Source organism: Phoenix dactylifera, unplaced genomic scaffold, assembly GCF_009389715.1.
Source record: "Phoenix dactylifera cultivar Barhee BC4 unplaced genomic scaffold, palm_55x_up_171113_PBpolish2nd_filt_p 000415F, whole genome shotgun sequence".
Lineage (NCBI taxonomy): Eukaryota > Viridiplantae > Streptophyta > Magnoliopsida > Arecales > Arecaceae > Phoenix > Phoenix dactylifera.
This window is the reverse complement of record NW_024067855.1, coordinates 111,441-124,506: the sequence shown is the minus strand read 5'-3', so window position 1 is coordinate 124,506 and position 13,066 is coordinate 111,441. Positions and strand designations below refer to the sequence as shown.

At 38.3% G+C, this 13,066-nt stretch overlaps 1 protein-coding gene across 1 annotated transcript; it reads left to right on the top strand.

Moving 5' to 3' along the window:
- The first annotated feature begins 1,019 nt into the window (after positions 1-1,019).
- On the top strand, positions 1,020-12,071 carry LOC103698581 (polyadenylate-binding protein 7-like). The gene is made up of 10 exons (XM_008780614.3): positions 1,020-1,368; positions 2,563-2,681; positions 2,759-2,952; positions 3,167-3,426; positions 3,552-3,658; positions 3,764-3,953; positions 4,042-4,331; positions 4,463-4,612; positions 11,362-11,550; positions 11,640-12,071. Exons 1-10 carry the CDS (start codon positions 1,179-1,181, stop codon positions 11,835-11,837), a joined length of 1,887 nt encoding a protein of 628 aa, XP_008778836.2. The 5' UTR covers positions 1,020-1,178; the 3' UTR covers positions 11,838-12,071.
- The last annotated feature ends 995 nt before the right edge of the window (positions 12,072-13,066 follow it).

The window sequence follows — 13,066 nt, the reverse complement described above, 5'->3', positions numbered from 1 at the left end:
GTGTCGGAAACATTGCCTTTGCCGACGCGTTTAAAAGCGTCGGGTTATCTGCCGACGCTGACGACACGCGTCGGAACGAAAAACTTCCACGCCCACCTGCCCGACGATTTTGTCACGCTTTTGGTCGCGTGGGGAGGAAAATTTCCGACGCGTATAAGCGTCGGTAAAAGCTCTGCAAAGCGCCGGAAAAAACTGCTTCTTTTGTAGTGAATCTAGTGCTCATTAAATCAATATATTTTGAATAAAACAAAATACCACTTAAAGTTCTAGGGGATAATTAAACACTGTATGCCATAAGAAAACCAAACCCCCTCAATTTTGTTTAATATATTTATATAACTTCGATATGCATTGAAACTTGAGCATTGTTTCTTTCACACACACACACACACACACACACACACACACACACACACAGAGAGAGAGAGAGAGAGAGAGAGAGAGAGAGAGAGGTTGATCCCCTGCCACACCGCTATCTCGCTCAGTCGTAGGTGGCAGAAGAGAATTGGTGTAATTTGCAAACATTTGGCCATTCACAAGGCCCCACATCAGATGGCTTACGCATTGCGCGTATATCAGTCGTAAGGTAATTGCACTTCGTTAACAATTTTTTTTTTTATTAGGTGGATGGGAGGATCATGTCCTACAGCACTGAGCTAATTGTCTCTCGGAACACTGGGGCTTCGTCACCTTCTTCTAACGGTGATGCAGGCCCGGGAAGAGTAAAACTGGAAATAAAAATATTTGGTGCCCAACCCTCGATTAACAAAAAAAAAAAAAAAAACGATTGCCACGTGCTGCATGGAGATTCGTAAGGGTGGCACGATTGGGCCCCATAATTTTATTTAGAGGTAAAAGAGCCGGCGAGAGTGCGAGGGAGGTGGCCAGTGAAGTGGACCTGGTCACGGTCACCCCAGGTTTCCGTCCCCGTGTATGTCGGAATGCATTAATTATTGTTAATTATATAACCCCTTTTCCCCTCTCCAAACTCCCGCGCCCCATGCAAATCCACCCACCTCTCTCTCTGTCTCTCCCTCGGCCCGCCCCCGATCGAAGCTTAATCCTAATTCAAGAATCCACTGAACAACGACTATAAGCGAGCGAGCGAGGCCCATTTTCTCTATCTCTCTTCTCTTCTTCTGTCAATAGATCTTTCTTTCCTCTCTCTCCTCTCTCTGATGGCGGTGGTTCCGACCGTGCCGTCGCCGGCGCTGTACGTGGGGGACCTCCACCCGGACGTGACGGACAGCCATCTCTTCGATCTCTTCTCTTCGGTGGGCGCCGTCACGTCCGTCCGCGTCTGCCGCGACACCGTCTCCGGCCGATCCCTCGGTTATGGCTACGTCAACTACATTTCATCCCAGGACGGTATGCGTTGCATCACTGAATCGGATCGAAATCCGACCTCTCTCTCTCGCGGATGTTTTCTTTCTCTGTTTATCGATTTCTTTCTTCTATTGCCTTTTGTTATCGATTGATCTTGTTTCGTGTTCGGAGTGATTTGGATTCCTTTAACTTTTTGTTCTTGATAATAGAATTTAGTTTCTATTTTGTTTCTGATGCTGTTGGGATTCTTCGGTTTTAATTTATTCGAGTTGGATCTAATCCTCCATGATTTATTGGCTCTTGGTTGAATTCTTCCAACAGTCTTTTTCATGATGTGTAATTTCGTTTGATTCGAGATGCAATTTTTTTTTTTTTTTGTAAACATCCTTTACCTCATCATCATTATATATTTCTTCTCATCCATTTTAAGTTATTCTTTTATTGATAGGTACAGAATATCTTTTTGGGCCTTGCTGGATTTATAGTTTATTTTTAGCTATCGTGTTCTCTAGGGGATCTAATTTGCTTCTGGCATCTGGTTTATAATTATCCAATTTATTTATGGTAGTTTTCCCTTGTCTTTGGACTTTTTGTTTACCTTTTAAATGATATTCATCTCATTCTGCTGAGGAATCCGTGCTTATTCGTATGCCATAGTAAGTTTTTATTTGTTTATCTTGCATTGTCAATAGTTGCTGAATGACAAAGTAGAATAACAAGAACAGGGATGAAGATCGAGAGTAAGAGAATTTGATTAAAGAATGAAGACGAGAAAAGATAATTGTCACAAGAAGATTGAGAGCAAAAGCGTTGTCATTCTCTTCTGTTCTCAGAATACAAGAACTGAATGCAAGAATTCTAAACTCAGAATACAAGAGCTGAATACAAAAATTCTTCTACCTCTCCTCTGTTTTACTACTCTGTTTACCCTCATTAACCACCGAGTAACTGATGCAACAGTATAACAGTATTTCTAACTGACTCTAACAGTTCTAACTGAAGCTTAACAAACTTAACTGAATCAACTGAATTACAACTAAGTTTAGAACTAAACGTTTTTATCCAGAAACATAGTAAAGGCTGTATAAATAGAACTGTAACATGCATCATGAATTTTTTCTCTGCCTCAGTTTTTACTTGGGATTTTGTTCTACATCTGTAGTATGATTTTTTTTTATTATTTTTTTTTGTTTTGAGTACATGTTGGAATCTTTTGTTCTTGGTATCTTTGGGCAGCCTCGCAAGCTATCAAGAAAATGAATCATGCCTCATTAAATGGAAAACCAATTAGAATTATGTGGTCTCATCGACACCCAGATGCAAGGAACAGTGGGATTGGTAATCTGTTTGTGAAGGTACAGTCGAAAAGACTAGCTTGGGATGCCCGTTTTTACCATTGGAATGTGATGTGAGTTTGGTTCTTTACCTGCAGAACCTTTCTGACTCCATTGACAGTATGAGGCTTCACAAAATGTTTGGAAAATTTGGAAATATTTTGTCTTACAAGGTTGTTACAATGCAAGATGGCAAGAGCAAAGGATATGGGTTTGTTCAGTTCGACTCTGAAGAATGTGCAAATTCTGCCATTGAGAAACTCAATGGATCCATTATTGATGGCAAGAAAATGTATTGAAATACCTTTCCACCCCTTCTTTTATGCTTGTTATGACATGTTTATTTTTATCTAAAAGTTGCTTCGTGTGAAGTGCTAATTTCATGGTTATATTTCACCAATTAGATTAGCTAACTCTATTTAATAGTTTTGTTTCTTACTCATTTTCATACTATCAACACATGAATCTCTTTTTCTCTTACTAAATACTGATTATATGTAACATAGATATGTTGGTAACTTCATCAAAAAGAGTGAGCGCACTTTACCAGACTCTGAACCAAAATATACTAATCTATATATGAAGAACCTGGATGACGACATAACAGTGGAACTTATTCAGCTGAAGTTCTCTGAATTTGGCAAAATAAAAAATGTGGTTATTGCAAAAGATGCTGAAGGTAACTCGAAGGGGTTTGGGTTTGTAAACTTTGAAAACCCTGATAATGCCAGAAGAGCAATGGAGGCAATGAATGGAGCTCAGCTTGGTAAGAGTGAGGGTTTCTCATCCTTGACAATTGGTTTACAAATTTTCACTCAAGAATATAGTATTGCAAATATTCTCTTGATGTCTAATTCCATATGTTCTCATAATCTATTTTTTGCTGATTAGCATCAAAAACCCTTTATGTGGGAAGGGCCCAGAAGAAGGAAGAACGCCAAGAAATTTTACGGCATTTATTTGAAGAAAAGCGCGAGAAACAGCTCAGGAAAAATATGGTAGTTCTCCTTATTCCCATGCCCTGGGCTGCTTCGCTGGAATATCATCTTTCCTGAAGCTTCTAGTGATTGTTCCTTTACTAAATTTACCTCTTCCCTGTTTAGGCTTCAAATGTATATGTAAAGAATATTGATGATGATGTTGATGAATATGCTCTGCGAGAACACTTCAGTCAGTGTGGCAATATCTTATCTGCAAAAGTTATGCATGATGATAAAGGAATCAGCAAAGGGTTTGGATTTGTATGCTATAGCAAACCAGAGGAAGCCAGCAAAGCTGTAAACACTCTGCATGGTAATTTTATTTCTTCTGCAGTTTTGTTAAAAATAGATGTGGCTTCCATTAGCCTTCAAAGATTATGTTCCGCATGGATTTCTTGCAGGATGCATGTTCCACCGGAAGCCCTTATATGTTGCAATTGCACAAAGGAAAGAGGATAGGAAAGCACAGTTGCAGCCTCAGTTTGCTCAACATATGGTAGGATTAGCAGGATCACTGTCTACAGTTATCCCTGCTGGTTATCCTCTTTACTACTCTGCACCTGGTGTAGTCTCACAAATTCCTCCCCGTCAGGGTCTTATGTATCAAACCTTGGGACCCAGACCAGGATGGAGGCCAAGTGGTTTTGTTTCTGCATCAAGGCCACCTTTCCAACCAACGAAGCTTCCAGTGGTATTTATTACTTTCTTTTTTTTTTGGAATGAAACTATTGGCACATGACGGACATGTTTTAGTTTATTAAAATTGTAGTTAGGTTGAAACTATTCAATAGTGCATTTATATTTACAATATTGTCTTTGTAGTTTCCAAATTCTCAAAGGCAACATAGACAAAGCAGAGGCCAGATGAACGGGCACATGCTTTCTCAATCTGGCCAGTCCATTCCACATATTCCTCATTTACAGCAACCAGACCGCTCTCTGGGTCCACTGAAAGACTTTAATAGTCACCAGGCAAGTTTCATACACCAGAAATTATTTTTCATGTATAAATTTTGTATCTTGCTTGTTATTATATGTGTACTTCTTCTTTTGAAGCATTTCTTATTCTATTGGAGTAAGCTGATGCCATTATCACATGAAAGTTACAAGATATCATACAAGATTGAACATCATGTCATATGTAGCGCCGTACATAAATATTTTGATGGTTTTGATGCACTATAGATTTTAGTTGTGTTTTTGTTTTTATTTTTTTGGAATTTGATGTCAGACAATCACATATCTCTTTGTTATCTTTGATCACAAGGAAAAAATGGCATCTGTGCCATTGGAGTTGGTTTAATTGATCCACACTTCATGGTCTGTCATTTAGTGAAATTAGAATGTGGGCAAAACTGGCAACAAGGTGTGAGTTAGAGGGTGACTGGCACTATGATGATGATTTAGAATACAGATGGCTAAGAATGCTGGCTTATTTCATAGCAAGGTGTATTTTGATTGACTACCATGTCTCTATCCTCAAAATACGCATCATTCTACACTGCTCAAGGGGTAAATTGATTTTTCTCTCTTAGTTTTTTTGAGTGGTAGATGAAGACATGTTTTCCTCATCTGGGTTGCTAGTGTGCATTGCAGTACTTCAATACTTTTACTGTATTTAAATGCTTAAATGGAGCTACCTATAAAGTGTAGTTTTATATAAAAGGAAAATTAACAATCAAGTAATAGAGTAATTCGTGCATTGGATGAAATGAAAATAGTTTTATGGAGTCAATTCCTTCTCATAATTTGACGTCATCTAGCATTTAATTGGAAAGAAAAAAATGACCTCCTTTCATTTTTTTTATTTACACTCCTAGTGTTGTTTTCTTTACTTTCCATTCTTTTTTCTTGGTTTCTTTGGATATGTTTCCTCTTTTGGGGAATAATTCAACAGGTACATATTGATCAAGTATTCATGCCAAGGTTTGCCGTACCGGGTCCGGTAGGCGTACCGGTTGCCTACCAGACCGGTACGGTTCTGGTTTGTACCGAAATCGGGCGGTATGAACCGGAAAGCTCTTCCCCGCCGGAGCCGGAGAAGAAGAAGAGAACGAGAGAGAGCACGGGGAAGAGAGGGAGGGGGAGGCCTCCGCTGCACCCTCGCGGGTTCCCCCGCCCCCCGCCGGGCTCTGCCGCCCCCACCGGCCTCTGCCACCCCTCCGCAGCTCTCCGATGGTGGCCACAGGTGGTCTCCCTCTCTCTCTTCCCTGCGCTCTCTCTTTTTTTCTTCGTCTTCTTCGTCTTCTTCGTCTCCGGCACGGAACCGGTTTGTACTGGTTTCCATGGCTCCGGCGTACTGGTAGCTGGCCGGACCGGTTTGTACTGGTCGGTATGGGCCGGTTCGACATACCATGATTCATGCACTTCATACAACACTGCTTTTATAGTATCAGATTTTTCTCATTAAGTCATCATTTGTGCCAAAATCAGCTCGAGAACCTGAAAGTAAGATTATACAAGTCTTATGAAGGTTCTGGATATATACATTTTAGTCAACTTGAGATTTATTTGATTATATGAAAGGACTAGTTTGGTTAATTTTTCTTAAAGCCTAAGCAGATGGCCTGTATATGTAGGAAAGAGTCCATTTTGAGTCTATGGTGAATGTTGAATGGGAAATAGAAGATTTATGCCTCTTACCTTATTTCTTCTTATCTTTCTAATATTATATATCTGTTCCCTGTAATTATTTTCCTACCACCAGAAAATATGGTTAGAAAGTTAAAATGATCAGATTTAATATACAAAGAGATTTGGTTGCAAGATCATTTGGTATATAGTATTTCCTGATTCTTATGGTAAAACAGTAATAGCTTTGCAAATCTAATACTTTGGCAGTGGAGATCTGAGATCCTTGATGTTTTAGGAAATTGCTTCATGACATAAATTGGATAGGGAAGACTGTCTCAGGTTACAAAGTTCAATTCTAGAGCTTGTGAAAGGCGGGTTTTGCTGAGTTTAGGTTATTGATGCAGTTGTTATAAATTGCATTGTCAAGGATACAATTAACCTGCATCAGAGAAAAAGGACACAATTAAGACAAATATGGTTATTGAATAACAAATGGTTAATGTTAGTCCTGATGATTAGACATTGGAAATTTGTCCCTTTATAAATTAATGCTAGCAGACCCATCATGCAAATTCTATGCAAGTAAGTCTTCAGTTGATTAGTCAATGAACCACAGGATGGTTTTTCTCAAAAAGAAAAGACTAGCAGGATGACAATGAATATACGAGGAGGCAGTCTACATTAGATCTATTTGTTAGTTTGCATGAGGAACTTTCATCACAATATCACAAGTTTTTTCTTTTTTTGTCTTAGAAAAGAAAAATTCCATCAAGAGATATCATTGTGGAAAGGATCCATCACTGCTTGGTCATTGATTTGCTTTATCACACAATAGTGTCATCTTGCTTTGAAGGATCCATTATATATTTCATCCAATGGTTCATCAAGAATGATCTCATCCATGACTGTTGGTGTCCATGCTCAAAATTCAATGATCTATCACAAGAATTGCAGTCAAAATGCAAGTTGTGAGACCAGTCATCTAAAACTTGTGAGTTTTTGCTAATCAATTCATTATGGGATTTGTAATTCATCTTATAGTCAAAATGCATGATTAAGTTTACGCTATCAGTTATCTAAGGAAAATCTTTTTCCCCCCATAAGAAAGCTTATTTTGTTTGATTAGATGGTGGTCCAGAAATAGTCAATGTTTCTTCATGTTTATGTTATTTCAGCCTAGCAGGGCATCTCTAGGATGAATTATTTATGACTGATCGCTGGCATATGATGTGTACATTAGGGGGGCATGGATGGCTATGATCCTATTTGACTAAGGATTCTTTTGTTTTTCATCTAATATGATAAATGTGTCCTCTACTTTTTGGCTGGTAAGCTTCTCTTGTTTCTCTCCCTTAAAGAGAAAACTGGATATATGGAGTATATTTATCATAGATGGGAGTGGCTGTAAAGGTGCAAACAGGAAATTCGTGGGATGAGCCACAGGGGGCAAAGAAATGGAGACAATAGGCTCCACCTCCTGGTGTTTGCATATTAGTGGTAAATGATATTTGGATAAAAAGCTAAGGGGCTTTTCTCCTATTACCTCCTTTCATCTAGAATCTCTCTCTTTTGAGTGGTCTCTTTCCCATCTTCAGTTGAAAACTTTGATCAAAATAAAGAAGAGGCTTGATCAACCATGTAAATTTATTTTCTAGATCATTTCTTATTAAATTGGGTTCGACTAAATTCTGAACATTATGCTACTGAATTGGGAAATTTGGTTGTACTACACATTGGAGATTCTTGACAATCTAAGAAGCAGTTATATATCATTCTTTACACACAAATATTTTCTCAATGTATTGTCTCATTTGAAGCTTGTGAAGAAGGTTGGATTGCATGCATGATTTTAGGCTTCCCTAAAATTCTAAACTAAAATATTCTAATTCAAATGAAACTAACCTGAATCTGGAGCTGGGAAGCTTTCAAGAAACTGACATATGAGAGTCAAATTCATTTTATAAGTGTTATTTACGCAATTATATTTTTCATTTATTCAATTCTAAACAAATTCTAGATTAAACTTTGATATTTTGATGTTGAGTCTTGGTGTAATATTAGGGTTTCTCCATTGTGACCTGTGTGTCATTGGTCCGAAATGCAGAAATAGCCTCTTTGCATGTAGGGTAGGGTTGTATATATCTGATCCTCCCTAGACCTTTCTATGGTGGGGGCCTCCTTAGAAATGCATTGAACATTGCATTATTAAACTTTGATTTTGTGAATTTTGAGAAGATATGAATCATCGCACACTTATTTTTAAAGAGGAAGCTTTGGCTACACAGTCAAGACCTCAGTTTATAATATTTTTTATAAATAATTTTATGATTTGCTCATTGTAAAACCGCTGAAATGGTACATTTAAACATTGAAAATAAATAATATTTTTGGAACTTATTTTCTTGATCAACTCTATTTTTCCTTACTCTTTCAACTTTTTCATCATTTTACTTTATATATTTTGATGTATATTTTTGTCCATAGAATTCCTGAAAATGTGAGCATGGAAACTCATTACAATGGCCAAATGTATCTAAAGACGAAGATCCATAAGTTGAATATTGACTTGCAATAATCCATTGAATAAATTGTTGGTGTTAATATCTTGCCATTGACCATGGAAGTCACTAGCTTAACAAGTACTGTGCATTATAAGTTTGTAAGATGAGCCTCTAACATGAATTGGCTTTCAAAAGGGAAATCCCTTATCACCAGTTGATTTTGATGGCACTTTAACTATATGGTGATCCATGATTTCTTGTTCTCCAAGGTCGATCAAAATTGCAATCCAGTATGTTGACAAAGTGTTTTTGCTATTGCAAATATCATGTTTTTGGCCTTTATGATCAAAGCATGGTGATAAGATTGTGGAGCAAGAGTGGATCAATAAGAAGGTATATAGACTGGATATAGTATAAGGTGTAGATGGGTTGTAGTATTAGTTTTAATTCATTTTTTTGGGTTTCCTTTTTCCAATTTTCTGCTATATTTATTTTTTGTTCACTTTTATAATCACATTTTGTTGCTTTTCCAGGGGCATGACTTGGCACTTGTTTAGGATGCAAGACCATTTGTTAGAAAGCTAACTTCTAGTTTTGATTTTATTCTAATGATATCAAAACCTAAACATAAGACTACATATGGTATATTAACCATATTTGGAATCTCTTGCATTTCTTTTTTATTAAGGAAACAAACTATTTGTATGATTTCTCGAAAGTCTAGATGCAAGGTTTGTTGTACTGATCGGCTTACAGTACTGATACCAAACGGATACTCAGTATGTCTCGCCGTCTCATACCGTATTGTATACCGATACTGTAATAGGATGGTACTTGTATGGGGTCCGGTACCAAGACAATAAACCTTATCTAGGTGTTTTTTCTGGAAGTCTAGATATAGTTGATATTTCTTAGAATCTTGGGATCACCCCTATGTTTAAGGTTTTATGATGCTATTCCCTTTATTTCTTGCTTCAAATGTGATCAAATTACTTTTTCACATACTGAATACCGTGAAACTAGAGCTTGTTCAAGACTCGAGTGACCCACCAAGCTTGCTTGAGCATGGAGCCTTTTAGGTAGGCTTGGGCCAAAGTTTTAGGTTTGGCGGGCTGGATTGGGCTTGGAAAATAGGCCTGTGTAGTAAAAGAGCCAATCTTGGGCTTGGGGATTACAGCCTGACCTGAGCCCAGCCTGGCATGATTTTTTTATTTTTGTTGTATTGGGCTTAGAAAATAGGCCTGTGTAGTAAAAGAGCCAGTCTTGGGCTTGGGGATTACAGCTTGACCCGAGCCCAGCCTGGCATGGTTTTTTTATTTTTGTTGTATTATTTGTTTATTTAATGTATTTTTAGACTTAATAGATATGTTGTAGGTTGTTAACAGTATTTAATTATTTATATTTAATATTTTTAAAAATATTTTTAATTATAGTTTAGTATTTTTATAAAATTAAAAATTTACACGAAATCTGAGGCCTGGCCTGAAGCTTAAGGCCCAAGTAAGGGCTGAGCTTAAGCTTGGATAAGCTTGAAGGCCTGGCTGGGCCTGGCCCAGGCCTAACTATATAGTGATGAGTGTTGACATTTGGGAAAAGCTGGCCCAACCCATGAATAGGTTTACAAGAAACACAATCATGAGTCATAACAATGTATTCATTTTATTTTAAGTACCGAGATCTACAGAGATCCACATTTGCAGATTTGTTGTTATCCATAGCTTTTCAGACTGCACCATGATATTGAACATGGAAATAAACTAGCATTCTTTTGTGCAACATTTATTTTCTATCAAATTCAATTTTGTTGGTGGAACTATACTTCCAGTTAAACGAGTTCCATCGTGATGACAAAATATACTAAAATACTAATTAATGGGTTATGTTTTAAGCAAATCCTTATGGATTTATTGGGTTCTTTAAGAGTTTAAACATCAAGTTGACCATCAATGTTTGTATAATTTGCCAATGTTTGTGCTCCATGTTATGTAGTACACAAGCTTGTGTTTTAGGATATCTATGCCATAAACTAGTATGGGGCAATACATAATGAAAAGAGTTCATGTTGTGCACGATTTGCTTATGAAATTAGTCATTTAAAATTTATTTTCCTCTCTTTTATAAGAGGTAGCCGGAAGGGATTTACCTTGATTCTATAAGAGGTTGCAGTGTCCCTTGCTTCGGTGCCTCCACTCCAACACCTCCTTTGCTGGTTCACGGGTTCCTGAGGCCCTAAAGGAGAACCAGGTACAGTAACATGGCTTAATTAGGCATTCTTAAGCGGTGTAACCGCTTTTAGCTGGGGTGAGGTGTCACACTTTCCCCCATGAAGGGCCTAACAGTTGGGCCCTCCTCTGATTCCCAGCTAGCCCTAGTCACCTCCATCCTCAGAGCATGAGGTAGCAGCCATCAAATAGGCTGCCAACCATGGGCCTTAGTTAGCTCATTAGATGTCCTGGCCCAATGCTCAAATATGGGCCCAAATGGGTATTGAGCCTAGTTGATTTTTGGGCCCGGGTATTACATCATATATATGTGAACTCGCATGCTACAGTGTTGTCTATGTTGCAACCCCTTATGTGAGCTTTGCACCTAAGGACACTTTTATTTTCTCTTTAATGTCCAATTATTTTCGCTATGCTTTTGCAGCGCTCTGGGCAGATGAAGTATGCGCCAAATGAACACCAGCATGAGATGGACAATAGTTTGATGGTTCCATCTGCTGCTTCAAACTCACAAGAGATGGAGATTCTCAGTAGCATGCTTGGAGCGGCTACTCCACAACAACAAAAGCAGATTCTTGGCGAGCACCTCTTCCCCCTTGTTCAGAAGCATAAGGTTGTTCTTATTTCCAGATGTTTGCCCTAAAATGCAAGCAAATCAATCTTTTGCTTTGGTGCTGAACTAAGATATTTCTGATTGTGTAGCCTGATCTTGCTGCTAAAATTACTGGGATGCTGTTGGAGATGGACAACTCTGAATTGCTACTGCTTTTGGAGTCGCCAGAGTCGTTGGCTGCCAAAGTAGAAGAAGCAGTTCAAGTGCTGAAGCTGTCAAAAGCTAAATTAGGTGGTCCAGAGAATTCCCATGGCAATTACCTGTCAGCCGAGGTTGCTGTGAACTGAGGGGAAAAAACAAGCTCCTGAAAATAGCATTTTCTCGCAGCTTTATCTGACATTCATGCTGTACATCGAGGCTTTTGGTTTGCATTGGAGGTTTATTAGCACCCATTTTTCTCAACAAATTAATCTCATAGATTGTTGTTTCCTAATTCACTGAAACAGCTGTACGGGGGCACAGCATTCATTGTTCCTAACTCTTCTCATGAGATCAAGTTCAGGGAGTTGCATACTGTGTTACTATTGTTGTTAATATCCCTGCATTTTGTCAATGAGTATCTGAAAATCTTCTTTCCTCTTCATGAGATGGAGGCTGCAAGTTTTGTGGTAAGGCTTCCCTTTATGGTTTTTGCCTATTCTGTATGATTATATGTCTCATACATGTTTTGCACTACAAGAGGCGTGAAGAGATCTAGACAATCATGTTGCTGGAATTAGTGGAATAACTATGGGTTAAATATGTATGGGAAAGATTTGGACTGAACTGTTCAACTATGCTGTTGAATAGGTGCCAGCTAAAGAGGAATAAGTATGTAAAAAAGGTCGAAGTTTTTCCCTTTAACCAACTTTATGAAAAAAGAAATTTATTTTGTAGACTGAGGCGAGACAAGTGAGTTTTACTTGTTTTTTATTTCACATTATTGACAAATTAGTGTCTAAGAAGTTTATCCTTTTGTTGCTTTTGCTATGACAAGCTTAGAATTCTTGTATTAGTAGAAGAGTTTTGAATTGCACGGTTTCCGCCTTGAGCTGCAACTTGCAAGATGTTGACATCGCCTACCGGTTGGCTATTTTTAACATCAGCTCTCTGTTGCAGATATTGGGTTGAGCGTGTTGAGGAGACAAAGTCTTGTATATCCAGACAATGGGTCAGAGGGTTCGGTTCAAAAAAAAAAAAAAAATCCAACCTTTACCCACCTGTTTAAAAAATGCGTTGGTTCAGGTTGACCTATTTTCAATTCCAATTTACAAATGACCAAATGAATACTTTTATTTTGAGTTATGTATGTTGGCTGATCCGGATCACATAAGGATGGCCATGGGTCGGATTTGATTAGGGCTGAAGTTGGTCGAGGTTAACTGTGAAAACCCAGAAAGAAAGGAAAAAAAAAAAAAAGAAGGAAGGGTTGACGGGCCAATCCGAAAAGACCGGGCCCATTCCCCTTATTACGATCGTGCCTACCGGGCCCATTCCCCTTATTACGATCGTGCCCTAGGCACGATCGTGGAAGAGG